The sequence below is a fragment of the Megascapheus bottae genome, chromosome 8 (assembly GCF_031878675.1).
Source record: "Megascapheus bottae isolate mThoBot1 chromosome 8, mThoBot2.hap1, whole genome shotgun sequence".
NCBI classification, from domain to species: domain Eukaryota; kingdom Metazoa; phylum Chordata; class Mammalia; order Rodentia; family Geomyidae; genus Megascapheus; species Megascapheus bottae.
The window spans coordinates 67794954-67810754 of NC_143516.1; the positions used below are offsets into that span (position 1 = coordinate 67794954).

General features: G+C 39.3%; 1 protein-coding gene across 1 annotated transcript; it reads right to left on the reverse strand.

Moving 5' to 3' along the window:
* Window positions 1-275: 275 nt before the first annotated feature.
* Window positions 276-1547, reverse strand: LOC150060089 (uncharacterized). Its single transcript, XM_090337732.1, has one exon. The coding sequence runs from the start codon at window positions 1516-1518 to the stop codon at window positions 568-570; it is 951 nt and encodes a 316-aa protein (XP_090193858.1). The 5' UTR covers window positions 1519-1547; the 3' UTR covers window positions 276-567.
* Window positions 1548-15801: the final 14254 nt, after the last annotated feature.

Genomic DNA, 15801 nt, shown 5'->3' on the forward strand with positions numbered 1-15801 from the left:
GGAGGCTCAGATCTGAGAATTGCGATCGATTCAAAGCCAGCCTGGGCACTAAAGTCCATGAGACTCCTTATCTCCAATTAATCTCTAGAAAACCAGAAGTGATGCTGTGGCTCAAGGAGTAGGTAGCCTTAAGCTGAAGAGTTCAGGGACAGAGCCCAGGCCCAGAGTTCAAGGCCCCATGACTCCCACTAAAACAAAAGAAAATATGTAACTGAAAAGAATAAACAATACAATTTTATTATAATATTAAAATAAAATTTATTTAACAATAACTTGCTAGGGCAAGAAAAGAACTTCTCTGTAAGTGCTTGAGCTGGTGCTCATGGAGCTCAGGAACTTTGAGTCTCTACCTCCACACCCAATGTTGTTTTCCCAGTCTTAATTTAGCAGCACACTAAGGTGTATCTGCTGGAGCTAAGTTGCCCTCTCCAGGTAAAGGTGGGTCGATATTGAAGAAAGCTGTAGGGAATGTGGGCTCTCAAGAGCAGCGAGGACAGTCAAAGATTGGAGTCCAGTTGTCCTAAGACAACATCAAGATTGAGGCCAGCTATGCTGTGGGCTTCCTCTTCAGACATCTGCCACTGGTGGAAGAGGGTTTTCTTCATAAGCGGTGGCCAGTGACACCTCCTGATGCCAAAGTGTTATTTCTTTGGGTCGTTCTTCACCTTCTTCCTCTGGTGGAATAGCATCTGTGTCAGATACCACAAACGGATCCAGGTCTGCTGCACTGGGTTGTGGCTCGTCATCCGCTGTCACAGAAGCAGGAGCATGTGATTCAGATCCCATACACAAGAAATCCTCCAGGTTCAGATCAGCTGCCCAGTGCTGTGGATCTTCTGCCACTACAGGAGCAGGTGGTTCTTGTTCATGTGGTAGAGTCAGAGGCACGTCAAGATGCACTACAACCGTGCCCTGTGCTGGTTCTGCATTGTCTGCCTCTGATGGAATGGTGTCTTCATCCTTTGCTCCAGGCAGATGCACAAAATCTTGTAGAACTGCTCTCCCAGGCTGTGGCTCCTCTGCTGCTGCTTCTGGTGTGGCTGGGTGTGTCTCTGCAGCTCTGTACACATCCACCAAGAGATCCACGTAGGTACATGGCAGTGCTGACTCTTCTTCAAGCCCAGCTGGAGACTCAGGGATCTGAGATGCGGAGGACACGGCCATCCTGGCACCCATGGCAGCTGGAGCACATGCTGATTCTCCAGCTGCTGCCTCAGCCCCACGCAGCTTCATCTCCAGTGGAGTGGGCACAGCCCACTGAGCAGCCACCACACTTGGCACTCCGGATTGGCTTGGAGGAGTCACAGCAGTGTCCCCATCCAGGCTGTCCTGGTCTGGGCTGCCAGGTGCCACCTGCTGGCCTCTCAATATAAACTGCCAGAATGTTCTTCTGGGTCTGGCTTGGGCTTGGGGTCTGGGTCGGGGGTTGATCCAGTGTCTGCAGGTGTCCACCAGGCGCTCTCTGCAGGATCTCCTGGAGTCAGAGCTGGGAAAAATCGGACAACAACAGGAAAACATGGCGCTTTCCTTGCTATCTCTGGATGAGTTTTCCAGTTGTGGCCTGGAATGTGGCTGCCTGGAGACCAGAGTTCCAAGTTCTCTTTTTGGTCTTCTGTCAAGGCTGAGGTCACTTCCTGTGGTCCTCTTACTCAAGCCTCTTCCTCCCATCAGGATCCTTCAAAGTCCTCCTGGGCTTCTGATTGCTCTTCATAAGACATTGATTATTTGCACAAGTGGACACAGTTTTACCAATGCACTCACCATCCCTGAAAAGGCCTTGGTTCAGACAATACCTCTGTTTTAAGGAGATGGAGGGAAATTCAAACTAATATCTAGGTCTTTAAATGTTGTTTTGTGTCCTTGAGTTCTCCAAGGCTTGGTGTTTTCACTAATGCAGACAATTAGATCTAAAATGACCAGCATCCATGGAACAACCCGAGTACAGCTAGCCTTTCAATTTTGAGAGGACAGATGATAAATGAGTATTTTAATGTCTATGTCTTTTTAATATTGTCTCTGTCTGTTTCCCCGGTTCTTCTGCTGGAACCCCATTTGCATGGCAAATGTATGATGAACAGGCTTGGCAATGGATCCAGTTATGGGGGTAGAACCTCCATACTGGAAGTAGTGTCTTTCCCCAGAAGTTCTCAGGGCTCCCTAACTCGGAAGAAGTGCTGTCTGTGAGTCTATGACCCAGAGAACAGGGCCTCACATGACACCACGTCTAAGGGTGCCTTACTCTTGGATTTCCAGACACCATAATCATGAGACATTAAATGTCATTGTTCACAAGCCAGCCATGGATGGAATTTTGTTTTAGCAGCCTGATAGGACTAAGACTAGCTGTGAGCACTGAGAATGTGGCCAGTACCACATTAGAACCGTGATATAAGAGGAGAGTAACGTGGTACTGAAGATCCTCTGTTAGACTTTTTATACAACTGCCATCACTCGCTAACATGCTGCTCATTGTTGAACCTCACAGCATCAGAAACCCATGAATACTTTTGTTTACTGAGTTGGGCTGCCTACTGTGCTGGGCAAGCTGGCCAAATAAACTCTATGCTCAGATGATTCACCTGTCTCAGCCTCCTGAGTAGCTGAAACCCTAGACATGTACTATTCTATCCGCCCTGAGGATTGTTAACTGTTTTTAAACATTGGTTTTCCATGGGGATTTAAAAATGGGGATTAAAAAAGGAGAACAAAGAGGTTGTTGGGCTGAGACTGTCTTCTGTGTAGTATTCAAGTGATATGCATGGAACTACATACACATTTGACCAGAACTATAGCATGATCAGCACTATGAATGTGCCCTAAAGTAGCCTTTAGAATTGGGGGCTGGTGTCACTGGACATTCATCCACAATTGGGATGGGAGGTGCTGACAGGGCAGGGCTGGCATGTGAGGCAGCTAAGCACCTAAAACTGATTTAGAAATCAGAACCTGTTTTGCTCACATCTATGCCAGCATTTATTATTAGTTTTCTTGTTATGGGCCAGTCCAAGTGGGCTGAGGTAGAATCTCAGTGTTGTTTAGATTTGCATTTCCTTTATGGCCAGAGATGGTTTTTCTTGGATTTGTTGTGACTTTACTTAGAAACTTTCAACATGTTCCTAGGAGCCTTAGTGATTCCTCCAACTCTTTCTGTGACATTATCATGGTTTCTGACCTTACATTGAGGTCTTGATCCATTTTGTATTGATTCTGGTACAAGGTAATATAGAAGGGTCTAGCTTCAGTTTTCTCTGTTACACTGTTGATGGGAATATAAGCTTGGTCAACCACTCTGGAAAGCAATATGTAGGTTCCTCAAAAAACTAAACAGAGAGCTTCCCTAAGGACTAGCAATTCTACTTTTGAGCATTTATCCAATACAGCCCAAACAAGGCCAGATTAAGCTACCAGTATAGCAGTGTTCACTGTAGCATTGTTTACCATAGCCCAGATATAGAATCAGCCCGTATGCCCCTCAGTGGATGAATGGCTTGAGAAAATGTGGTTCTTATACACAATGGAATTCTACTCATCCACCCAGAAAGAATGATATTGTACCATTCATAAAGAAATGAAAAGACTTGAAAAAAATATATTAAGTGAAGCAAGCGAGACCCAGAAAAACATAGGTTGCATCATTTCCCTCATATTTGGTAACTAGAATGTGCCTATAAATCTACAAATAAACACATGGATAGTAAGAAAAGAGTTAGAAATAACTGAAGTGTAATAGACTCCATGGAAGGTGAAAATTATGTAATTCTTTTAGAAGATTAAGTCAAAGCCCAACAAAATGTGGGAGAAAGAGGTAAAAAAGTTGGTTTAGCCAAGAGAATGAGGTCCACACACACAGGATATGACTCTAATTTGCTACTCAGTGTGAACTATATGGCCTCTTCCCAGGCTCCACATGCCAAGGCACTGGTGTGACAAAGCTCACTGTGAGAATTTCCTCTCTGAAGTCCGGGATCGCAGTTCTTGTCCCTGGGAGCAATCTCCTTGTCTCCAGGGAACTCCATGCCAAGGCATGATTTCCTGTAATGACTTCCAAGTAAGTAACTTCTTCATTCTAGATGGTTCCATGTATTTCTCTCTTATCACTTCTCACTTATTTTTTTTAGCAATGCTTTGTTTCTACTATCCTTGATCCCTACTTCAAACCCAACATCCTTATAGATAATGCCCTGCCACAAGGCATTACAGTTTTATTGTTGTTGATGTTGCTGCTGCTGCTGTTAATAACCTTTCTTTAACGTGAGCATTACAGGAAATGATAAGAAGTAAAGAATGCAGTCACTGCAGCCACAAGTGGCCCTGTGGAATATGACTGTGTCCATTTCCATCCGCCATGTGCACATGCCAGTCCCTTTCAGGTAGCTGAGATTGTGTGGTGTGTGTCATGCTTTTCCAAACGCCAATTCAAAATCGCAAAGCTACACACATATTTTGATCACCCAAACTAAACTTTACCAGCTCAATGTATTTGGAAAAAAATTCTTGCAAATCCTGCCTTCCTTGGGGATACTAATTTCACTGAAGACAAAAAAATGGCAAAAGGCTTCTTAAGAGAAGTATCCATAGTTGCAATGAAAATTCTGCATTTCCTTTATGTTCCATTTAAGAGGAGATATAAAGCAAGATATGCTAAGTCGTTTCTAAACTCATTGGTAGGTCCACAATATACTATTAAAATAGCAAGAAAGCATGTTTCCACTGAATTTATGTAAGGTGTACAGCCAGAGCTACAAGCAACAATGGTTCAAATCAAAGTGTAAAGTCAGATCTAATTAAATCAAAATCGAATCAAACAAATTAAATCAGTCTAAGCATGCCTGCATACATATTTCCCTTGAGCCAAGCTTACTCTTCCTCCTCTCAGCTGCCAGCCTCTAAATAAGTCCTGACTTCCAGAGGGGGCATAATTCCAGGATGCATCTTCTGCTGATAAGAAAAGATATTCCCCTGTTACCTAATTCACTACTTCTATCTTTTACCATTCAATGTTTCTTCAGGACATCTATAGAGATTAGATGTTGTGAAATAATAAACTTTGCACACAAAAATGAGCACCTTATAAAATGCACATATAGACTTATAACTCTACTTGAAATCTGTCTTCTAGATGTGTAAAAACTAGCAAAGAGCGCTCTCTTCCTCTTCCTCTCCATTGTTCCAGAGAGTGACTCTCAGATGTGGATTTCATAAAGCTCCCAAAAGGCAGTTCTTTCTAAACACATCAAAATGACATTCAGGTAGGGATTATTTTCTACTTCTTACATTTGGCATTAGGGTTTTATACCTTACACCTTAGCAATATTAACTAAAATACACATAGAGAATAAAGTCTAGACAATTTGAACTGGACAGAGCAGTACATCAGGAGTTTCGACTGGCTTGAGGAGGGGGAAGAAGAGGAGGGCAGTTTCAAATTTTGATCATGCATTTCATTTTATTTACTTCTGTTTATAGGCTCGATGTTAAAGACGTTGTTAGTGACAAAAGTAGAGTTAGTAAACTAACACACCAAGTACATTTAGTGTTAAGAGTTACAGGAAAGACAGCATTTAGGAAGTGAAATAGTTAAAGATCTTCTGGAAACATTACAGATATATAAATAACCCTGACCACTGGGTTGATAGGGATGAGAAAGATTGCAGGCCAAAATCTTTCTTTCAATTTATAGCTTTTGTTAGGCGTGTGTGAATAATCTGGTGTTGCTTGTCTGTATGGGGGGAAATGTAAGTCCTTCTGAATGGATCTGTTGCTTCTAGATATTTAACTGTGAAAGTCCTTGTAAAGGCAGAGGGCCAGCATAATCTCCTTGAAGTATTTTTGTGGTTGAATTTTGGCGATGAAGTGTTCATGCTTTGGAGACTCTATTGCTTATTACCTGGTGGCAGAGGCAGGATTGGAGGAGGAGGATAGAGTTTCAATATCTTTTATAGTTTAATTATGAAAAGGACATCTATTGTGATGTTTCCATAGGTGCACATAATATACTTTGTTCAAATTTGGCCCCTCTATCCCCAATCCTTATCTTCTATCTCCCCTCTTTTAAAAGATGTGGGTCCTGGAGTTTAAACTCAGGGCTTGTCCCTGAATTTTTGTGATCAAGACTAGTGCTGTACTACTTGAGCCACAGCTCCATGTCTGACTTTTGTGGTGGTTAACTGGAGCTAAACTCTCACAGATTTTTTTCTCCACTGGCTGGCTTTGAACTGTGATCCTCATGTCTCAGCCTCCTGAGTAGCTACTGTCAAAGGTCTGAGACACTGGCACCCACCTTAACACAATTTTTAAGCAATTTTATAGTTCTAATTTCATAGATGAGTACAAATCTATGATATTCTCTGATCTTTCATAAGAGTTTGTGTCAAAATATTTTACTAGGCTGCCATTTCAATTGTTTTAATCAGCTTTCCCACAAAATACACTTGTATTTATTATTATTTTTCCCATATATTTTTATTGTAATTAATAGAGGGTTACATTACATTCACCAGATGGAAGGTGTATTACTTCACATACATTGATACCCTTTCTCTTGTCTTGGTCTCCATTTCCCTCCCCCCAAACCTCCACCCTCATCTAGTTTTCCCCCCTTTCCTATCCAATTTCAAATAACCAAATACAAATATATCCAATATATCAGATAACAAAGTGAAATACTGTAACAATATGAGATAACCAAGGGACAGCAAAAGAGATGAGAGATAACATAGTACATTAAGGACAACAATCACTCATTATATGGCTTTTGTTTCTACATCCTAGAGGTCTTTTCATTTAGCTTCATACTGTATGGTCTTATATATCTAGGCTTTGCTCTATTGCAAATCTCTGCTAGAAGAGTCCAAGGTTTCTACTGATTATGGCAAATGAGGGAAACCATTGAGCCTAAGTTCCTTTGAGTCTGGCTTACTTCACTTAATATGATTTTTTCTAAGTCGTTCCATTTCCTTACAAATGGAGCAATATCGTTCTTTCTGGCAACAGCATAGAATTCCATAGTGTATAAATACCACATCTTGTTGATCCACTGAGGGACATCTGGGTTGGTTCCATATCTTTGCTATGGTAAATAGTTCTGCAATGAACATCGTTCTGATAGTGGATTTAGTATGATCTTCTTTCTGGACTTTTGGGTAAATGCCAAGTAGTGGAATTGCTGGGTCATAGGGGAGCTCTATGTTTAGTCTTTTGAGGCACTGCCACACTGCTTTCCATAGTGGTTGAACAAGTTTGCACTCCCACCAGCAGTGTAGTAGTGATCCCTCCTGGCCACATCCCCTCCATGTTGTTAATAGTTTTCTTGATCCTGGCCATTCTAACTGGAGTGAGGTAGAATCTTAGAGGTGTTTTGATTTGCATTTCTTTTATGACCAGAGATGTCAAGCATTTCTTCATATGTCTATAGGCTATTCTTATTTCTTCTTCAGAGAAGACTCTCTTTAAGTCTTTGGCCCATCTTTTCATGGGATGGTTGTTTCTTTGGAGATTAGTTTTGGAGTGATTCAATTTTTTGAGCTGTTGATATATTTTAGATATGAGGCCTTAGTCCATTGTATGGTTAGTGAAGATCTTCTCCCATTCTGTAGGCTTCTTAATTAATTTACTAGCTATGTCCTTTGCCCTACAGAAGCTCTGCAGTTTAATGCAGTTCCACTAATCCAGCCTTTCTCTGATTTGTTGTGATTCTTGGTCCTTATTAAGAAAGTTTCGACCTGTGCCAAGGAGGCCTAGTGTGTCTCCTATTCCTTCTTGTAAAGTTTTCAGTGTCTCAGCTTTTACCTCGAGGTCTTTGATCCATGTGGAGTTAATTCTAGAAATGAAGGCTCTTTGCCAAACTCATTCTACGAAGCCTGTATAACCCTCATTCCCAAACCACACAGAGATCCATCAAAGAAAGAGAACTATAGACCCATTTCCTTGATGAATATAGATGCAAAACTTCTCAACAAAATACTGGCCAACCATCTACAACAACTAACTCATCAAAAAATTATACACTATGATCAAACAGAATTCATCACAGGGAGGCAAACCTGGTTCAACATATGCAAATTAATTAATAGAATTCAACACATCAACAGGAGCAAGGACAAAAATCACATGATTGTCTCAATAGATGCAGAAAAGGCATTTGACAAGATCCAACAGCCCTTTATGCTAAAAGCTCTGGAGAAACTAGGAATCCATGGAACATTCCTCAGTATAATAAAGGCAGTCTATAACAAACCCACGGCTGGTATTATACTTAATGGTGAAAAGCTAAAGCCATTCCCTCTAAAATCAGGAACGAGACAAGGATGCCCACTCTCTCCACTACTCTTTAACATAGTACTAGAATTCCTGGCCGGTGCAATAAGGCAAGAAGCAAGCATAAAGGGGATCCAAATAGGGAATGAGGAAGTGAAACTCTCCCTCTTTGCAGATGACATGATTCTGTATTTAAAGAACCCTATAGACTCTATTCCCAAGCTCCTTGAGCTGATTCAAAACTTTGGAAAGGTAGCAGAGTATAAAATTAACCCTCAAAAATCAACTGCCTTCCTCTACGCCAACAATGAAAGGAACAAGGCAACAATCAGGAAAGCAACTCATTTTGCAATAGCCTCAAAGAAAATAAAGTACCTAGGAATTATCTTAACTAAGAATGTAAAGGACATTTTTGATGAAAACTTTAAAACCCTTAAAAAGGAAATTAAAGCAGAACTGAGAAAATGGAAAAACCTCCCATGCTCCTGGATTGGAAGAATCAACATCGTGAAAATGACAATCTTGCCAAGGGCTATCTACAAATTCAGCACAATACCCATCAACCCTCCAATGTCTTTCTTTAAAGAAATAGAAGAGGCAATCCAAAATTTGATATGGAGTAATAAAAGACCCCGTATAGCAAAAACACTTCTTAGCAGAAAGAACAGCGTAGGAGGAATTTCAGTACCAAACTTGAGACTCTATTACAGAGCTATATAATCAAAACAGCTTGGTACTGGCACAAGAACAGACCTGAAGACCAATGGAATAGAACTGAGGACCCAGATATTAAACCACAGACCTATAGCCATCTGATCTTTGACACAGGAACCAAAAAAATAGAATGGAAGAAAGACAGCCTCTTCAAGTGGTGATGGCAGAACTGGTTAAGCACCTGCAGAAAACTAAAGTTGGATCCTTCTTTGTATTTATTATTTTTGTGTACTAATTAGGTGCCCAGAAAACAAAATGATGTACTGAACCTTTTGTTCATTTCATCCCTAGGGGAAAAATAATTTATTTGTCATAAAATTTCTGATAATTGAGGCAAAGTTAAAAAAAATACCAGATCTTTTGTGCCCACTGCTGTTTCTCTGCCTTTCAGTGTCTAGGAATTCCTTTTCTTTCTCTCTGTTGCCACCTAACTTTACTTAAAAATCACCTGAAGCATCAAATTGTAACAGCTGTTTTCTCTCATAAAAACCCAAGCTCCTACTGCAACCTTACACTTAACCAAGTTTTACACAGGAAGATTGTGCTTTGTTTGAATTGAGGCTCTGTCTGTCAGTCGGAAAAAGAACACACAGCTCTAAATATATCCCAGGGTTTCCTTCGAATGGCTAGGATTTCTACTCAAGGAAAACAGGACTTACACGTGAAATATTTTTAACTAAAATGTTCACAGTGACACGAAGGAAAATAATTGAGAATAAAGTTATATTCATTCCTGTAGAAGTAGTTTGCTCTTTCAGTTGTGAAGTGTGTTATTTTAAGTAAAAATATCCAAGCGAAGAAATAATTTTACTGATGCCAAATATTACAGGATATATAAATACTTGAGTAAATCCTTAAGAGAAGAGACAGCTTCAAGTCCTCAGCTTTCAGGAACAGAAAGAGTGTTGATTCTGGCATTGAGAGTTAACCACCAGCCATGTATCCATTTTCATGAGATCCCAAAGAGAAGCCAGAGGGCAAAAATGTATACTGACATTCCCTGTTGACTAGATGGGGAAAAATGGAACTCAACAAAAATGGGAATATTAAGTCTGCATATTTAATGATTCTTGACTATGGCAACCAAGGAATGAAAACTATAAATACTCAGCCATAGTCCCTTCTTATATTTCATTTATTGCCTACGTTTATAAACACTAGGAAGCCTGGTTTATTTGTTTTTTCGATGTGATTGACAACGTGGATTTGCTTAAGGCAAGCTCTAAAGGAATTATTTCTTTTTTTTAATCTGTGGACTTTGTTTTTCTGAACTATATTACTAGGAGGAGAAATAAAAAGATTGTGTGAAGTATTTTATATATCTAAAAACAAAACAATGTTGACTTTTTAGAATTGTTTTAAGAAGAGAGGGAGAGGATAATGAAGGTGCCTGTAGAGGGATGATTTTGACAGGCTACATTATTTGTATGGAAATGTCCCAGTGAAAGAAATGGAAGAAAAGAAAGAAAATAAAAATAAGGAAGAAAGAGAGAGAGAAAGAGAAGGAAAGAAGGAAGGGAGGGAGGAAGAACAGAACAAAGGAAAAAGACTGGTTTCATTTATGAATCTATTTCTTAACTCCTAGGCCATATGCTACCAAATACATTAAATATTAACTTTTTGAAGAAAGAACAATGATGTTCATTTTAGCACTGTTCACCTTAGCCATGACATGGACAAACTGACAAATGAATAAATTCATCAAGAAAATGTGGTAAAATAAATAAAATAAAATAATAAAGTAAATAAAAGTCGTAAAAAGTGAAACAATAGAATTTTTCTCAGCCAGTAGGAAGGAAGACAGTGCATAGTTTGCAAAGAAATAGAAGGACCTGGAGAAAAAAAAACATGTTAAACAAAGTCAGGCCCCAGAGAGACAAAGAATACATGTTTTCTCTTCCTATGTGGAACCTAGACTTCGTATATAAATATAAAAGTAAACGCCAAGGTAGTATCCAAGTGTACATAAATTCACTAACTTAATTTTGGAGAGAACTCAAATGAAATCATTCCTTAGAAAGGTTCACAGTCCAACAACATAGACACCAGGAAATGGATACTCAGAAGGAGAGGAGATCAAGGTGAGGGGGAAGAGAGAAGGAGGGAGAGAATGAAGTAAAAAATTCAATTCATATCCTATAAAGTTAAGAAAATAGAGGGCAAGTCTGAGGATAGGGGTCACATTGATCAAGATGCATTGTATTCAAAATTTCTTCCTCAAATGGCAACTCCTTTGCACAACTACATAAAAATATATTTTAAGTGTTGCATTGCCTATAGAATCACTTTCCTTACTGTGGCTTACAATAATCGCTCCATGGGCTGGGATGAAGCTCAGTGGTAAGCAAATGCAATGTCCTGTGTTTGATCCCCAGTACCAAAAAAAAAGACTAATAATAATGATCTCTCCATGATCTGACCTGCATTTCCCTCTTCAGTGTCGTCCTTCCTATCTTTACTGAATACTATAAACTTGGTACACTAGGACATTTCATACTTTATTGGTCTGATGACGCCATTTTTCTTCCCAGTGTGCCCTGAACAAAACATTCCTATTACCACTCACAATTGGGGTTACTTCTTCCCAGACGCCTTCTCCCCACTGTGGTCATGGAAGTAGCATTTTGTGCAATAACACCAGAACTGCTCACATAATGGTGTGAAGTGATACAGGGGTGTAGCTAGGAAATCATTCCTTTTATTGTTCCATAGGTTCTGGAGAGAAGAATTAATGAGAAATGCATAGTTCATTCATCTCAGTCCTAGTGTATGTATGTGGAATATAGCAGGAACTGAAGTAATATCTGTGTAATCAAACGGAACTAGCACTCTTCACAAAATTAAAAACAGATTTAATATCCAGCTCTAGGAATATAATGTTGAAGCAGACTTCAGTTAAATAGATTGTACAGTATTGTCACTTATTTGATATGCTAAAAAAAATCCCCCCCCAAAATCTTTTATCTTTTGGTGCTTCTGCCCTTTATTCCATTCTAGAAAAGTTCATTTAACATAGCAAGACAAAGAAAATATATTCTTTTTCAAAGCTTCAGAATTAAAAAAAAAAAGAAAGCAATCTTATTCTATGCCATTTCCGTGGCTTGGAAGCTTCCTTTAAGGCATGGTATTTTTCCTAACACTTACCTAAGAGGACATACCTAAGGTTTGGAAACCAGTAAAGAACATCCATTTCAGAGAAATTTCCTGTGTTTTGTGGTTCTGGTCAAGATGGTCAGAAGCACTGGGCCGTGTGACCTCTTGGTCTGGTCCCAGGTTTAGCCCAGGCTGATTGCTGAGGACCAGGTTGATGAACCACAGAGTCTGGGAAGAGTGAAGGAACTCTCAGGTTTCAGTTTCCTTCTCTGAAATAGGCCAGCATCGCCCTGCTTACCAGAGGGGGTGGCTTGTCCGGGAGCATGGGTGGACTGCTAAGCTTTCCTTTGTTCATTACAGTCTCAGAAACTGCCTGACAGGCGCCACCACTGCTTTTCACATGCTCTTACTAGGTTTCAGAGACCTTTATCAGAAATTAGACCTTTTATGGCAGTTTTCTTAAGTATAATAAAGCCACAAAGTGAAACTTTACTGGTGAATTGATGAATAACCTGAGGATCTCAGTCCCTGCTTTAATCTTTTCTTATTTGTCTTTATTATGAGAACATTGGATGAACCTACACATGCACATGGCTTTACAATGTTTTTTAATTTGACCACTGTCTTAAACTAACTGTCTTTTTCTGGATTGGGCAAAGATTCCAGATAAATTAATGCGCCTTCTATCTGGCAAATGTAATGTAACCCTTCTATTAATTACAATAAAAATATTAAAAAAGAGTAAAAAAATTTTCATAAGGAGTTTATATATAGTATTTCCTGCTGCTTCCAATATTTAGGTGAATATTTTTCAAATCTACGTCCTCATTCTAGCCATAGAAAACCCCCCTTTTCATACAGCAAAATACATGGCCACAATGAGTAAAGATAGAAGAAAATTTGCTTTCAGACTCCCAGGATTCCTTCATTTTTAAGAGGGACACAGCAAAGTCACTTAACTACTCCATCCATCAAATAAGCATTCAAGGGTCAATGTGTAGCTAATGTGTCTCTTTACCAAAATTATTTAAGGGGCCAGAGTTTGACATAGTGGTAAGTGCGCTTGCCTAGCAGGCATGAAGACCCGATTTGATTCCTCATTACCACATACATAGAAAAAGCTGGAAATGGTGCTGTGGCTTAAGTGGTAGGATCAAGCCTTAAGAAAGTCCAGAGACAGTGCTCAGACCCTCAGTTTAAGCCCTAGGACTGGCAAAAAAATTATTTAAAAATTTTGTTGTTATTGTTCTAATCTGTTTGTTTAAGCATGGAGATTCTGTGAAATTCTGTTTGTTCCTGGGAAATGTTTTGTGTCTTGAGTTTTGCCTTGTATTTTTGGTGTTATCTATTTTTCTAGCATCACATGGTGATAGAACTTCATGGTTCTATCATGCAATGGGCAAAAATGACTTTTGCCACTGAAATTCCAGAAAACTTACAGCTTTCATTTTTAAAACCTAAGTATGACTTCAAACATTTTAAGCACAAGTGTTGTGTGTGTGTGAGAGAGAATGTTCAAAATCACCTCATTTTAATTCATAAAACCCTGTCATAGTGTGATAAAGTCTTCTATCAAACTAAAGTGCTTTTGTCTTAAATATTGATATTTCTTTAGCTCTGATATTTCCTGATATTATTTGATATTATTTTTACTTTAATTGTACTATTATGTACACTACTTGTAATAAAAATTAGTGAATAGCTCTCTTGATAATTAATCATACTTAGGATGTGAATCTAAATCCTTAACAAGGAGGAAAGACCATTTGGTTTTGATAAAACAAACAAACAAACAAACAAACAAACAAAAACCTAGCAAACTCCTTTGCCTGAGCAGCTTGGCTCTGGGTAGTGTAACAGTAAATTGCCTTGAGGAGAGTCTTTGTTCAATTATAAGGTAACCAGACTGAACTGGCTCCACAGACCAAAAGAGAAAAAATGGGCAGTTTTAAGCTCAAACCACAAAAAAGCTCATCAGATATGAGTGTGAATAAATATGTCTAATGTCTGTTTCCCAAGTGTGTAAGCCACCTGGATATAAAGCTGACAATGTTTTTTTGTTGTTGTTGTTGTTTTGTTTTGTTTTTATCTTAAGCAGTATCCTACAGTGCTATATTTAGTTAATCAGTTGTTATTAAAATTTTTATTATGTCTACTGTGTTTTGTTATTACAGACTTTTTATCCTCTGCAGCATTTAGTCATTTACCCGCATAGGGGTAAATAACTCTTACAAGTATTGGTTAAACTTAACTTCTTAGGATATGGATACAAGTGGTTTATCTTTGTGATTGTTGTTATTAATATATTGTGTGCAGTTATTTCTTTTCTCTTTTTCCCCTTATCGTTAATCTCATGTGATTAATGTATCTGACTTTGTTACCTGGTATATTATATATCCAGTTACTTGTTCATGAAATAGGGAAGGGAAAGGGGAAAGCAAGATGATTTGGAGGGGTGGGAGTGAGAAAGAGGGACAAAAACATGAGAAGGGGATCAATGTTAGAGAAGTGATATACCCATTACATGACAAATGTAACTGTAACTCCTCTATACATATAATTCTAAAAACCCTTAACTTCTATTTTTAATAAGTTCCAGCTAGGCCCTACTTAGAAACTATTTCTATTGATTTTCTTGTTGCTTCAATTAAAAGCAGAACGGGGCTATGGGCAAAGAACTCTCATTTGATCTGTCAGCTCCCCCTACTCCAGCATAGAACATGCCATCAGTCAGCTGGGGCATGCCATCCCAGTAATGAGCAAAAACACCAAATGCAACTTCATCCCAGCAAGAAGAGGGGAGTTCGTAGACCCACAGAAAGACCTAGTCCTGATGACAAGGGTCCACCCAGAGATAGCTGGGAAAAACTGCAGATAAGATGGTGTCAGATCCTACATGGAGTTACTTTGTGCTTGCTCTTTTAATATTAACCAGAGCCAAGAGGTCAAGAGAAAATAGTTTATAAGTATGCCTATCTAACAGCTATACCTGTCTATCTTTCAACTGGACAGAAATTTATATCTGTTTCCTGCTATTCCTATTTATAATGGTTCTTCCATCTATATACTCTATAGTCCAACCATCTATAGTCCAGGAAATTATAAAGGCCTCCCATTGGGCCCCTAACCACTCCAATCCAGCCAGCTTCTAACTGGTAATTCTTAAGTAGTCCACCATGCTCTCTCTTGCCCAGTTGCCAGCTGTTAATCGAAGGACAGGAGTAGTTAGGGATATTATCTACTGACTCTAGAATCCCCTGGAATGCAGGAGACAGGAACTAGGAAAATAATCCAATTTTTCTTTACCACCCTGAACAGATGGCTGCCTTTCCTTCTGCCATTTGTAGGCCCTCCAATAATGTTTTTCCCTTTCTCATTATTTGGCCCCTTCCTTGTAATACTTCTTTCAGATTTCATATGAAGATTCCTATGCTCATTCACCACAAAGGAACTCTTACTGAGGCCTTTTCCAGGACTGATGACATCTGCCTTCTGCCCCTAAATAGATGCCCCTGATCACCAGGAAGCAGCTAGAGAATGTCTCACCAACCCTCTACCGGCTGCCTCTTATTTTTCAGAGGCACAAAAGATTTCCATCTTTTGTATGGGATTTCAAGGTCAGCTTGTCAATTAATTCCTGGCCCCATGTCTCTACCTGTTTACAAAATTCTATTGAGTCTCTATTTCCACAGTGCTGTATTGTTTTCCAGGTATGACTTCCTAATTCCAGCCTCATTT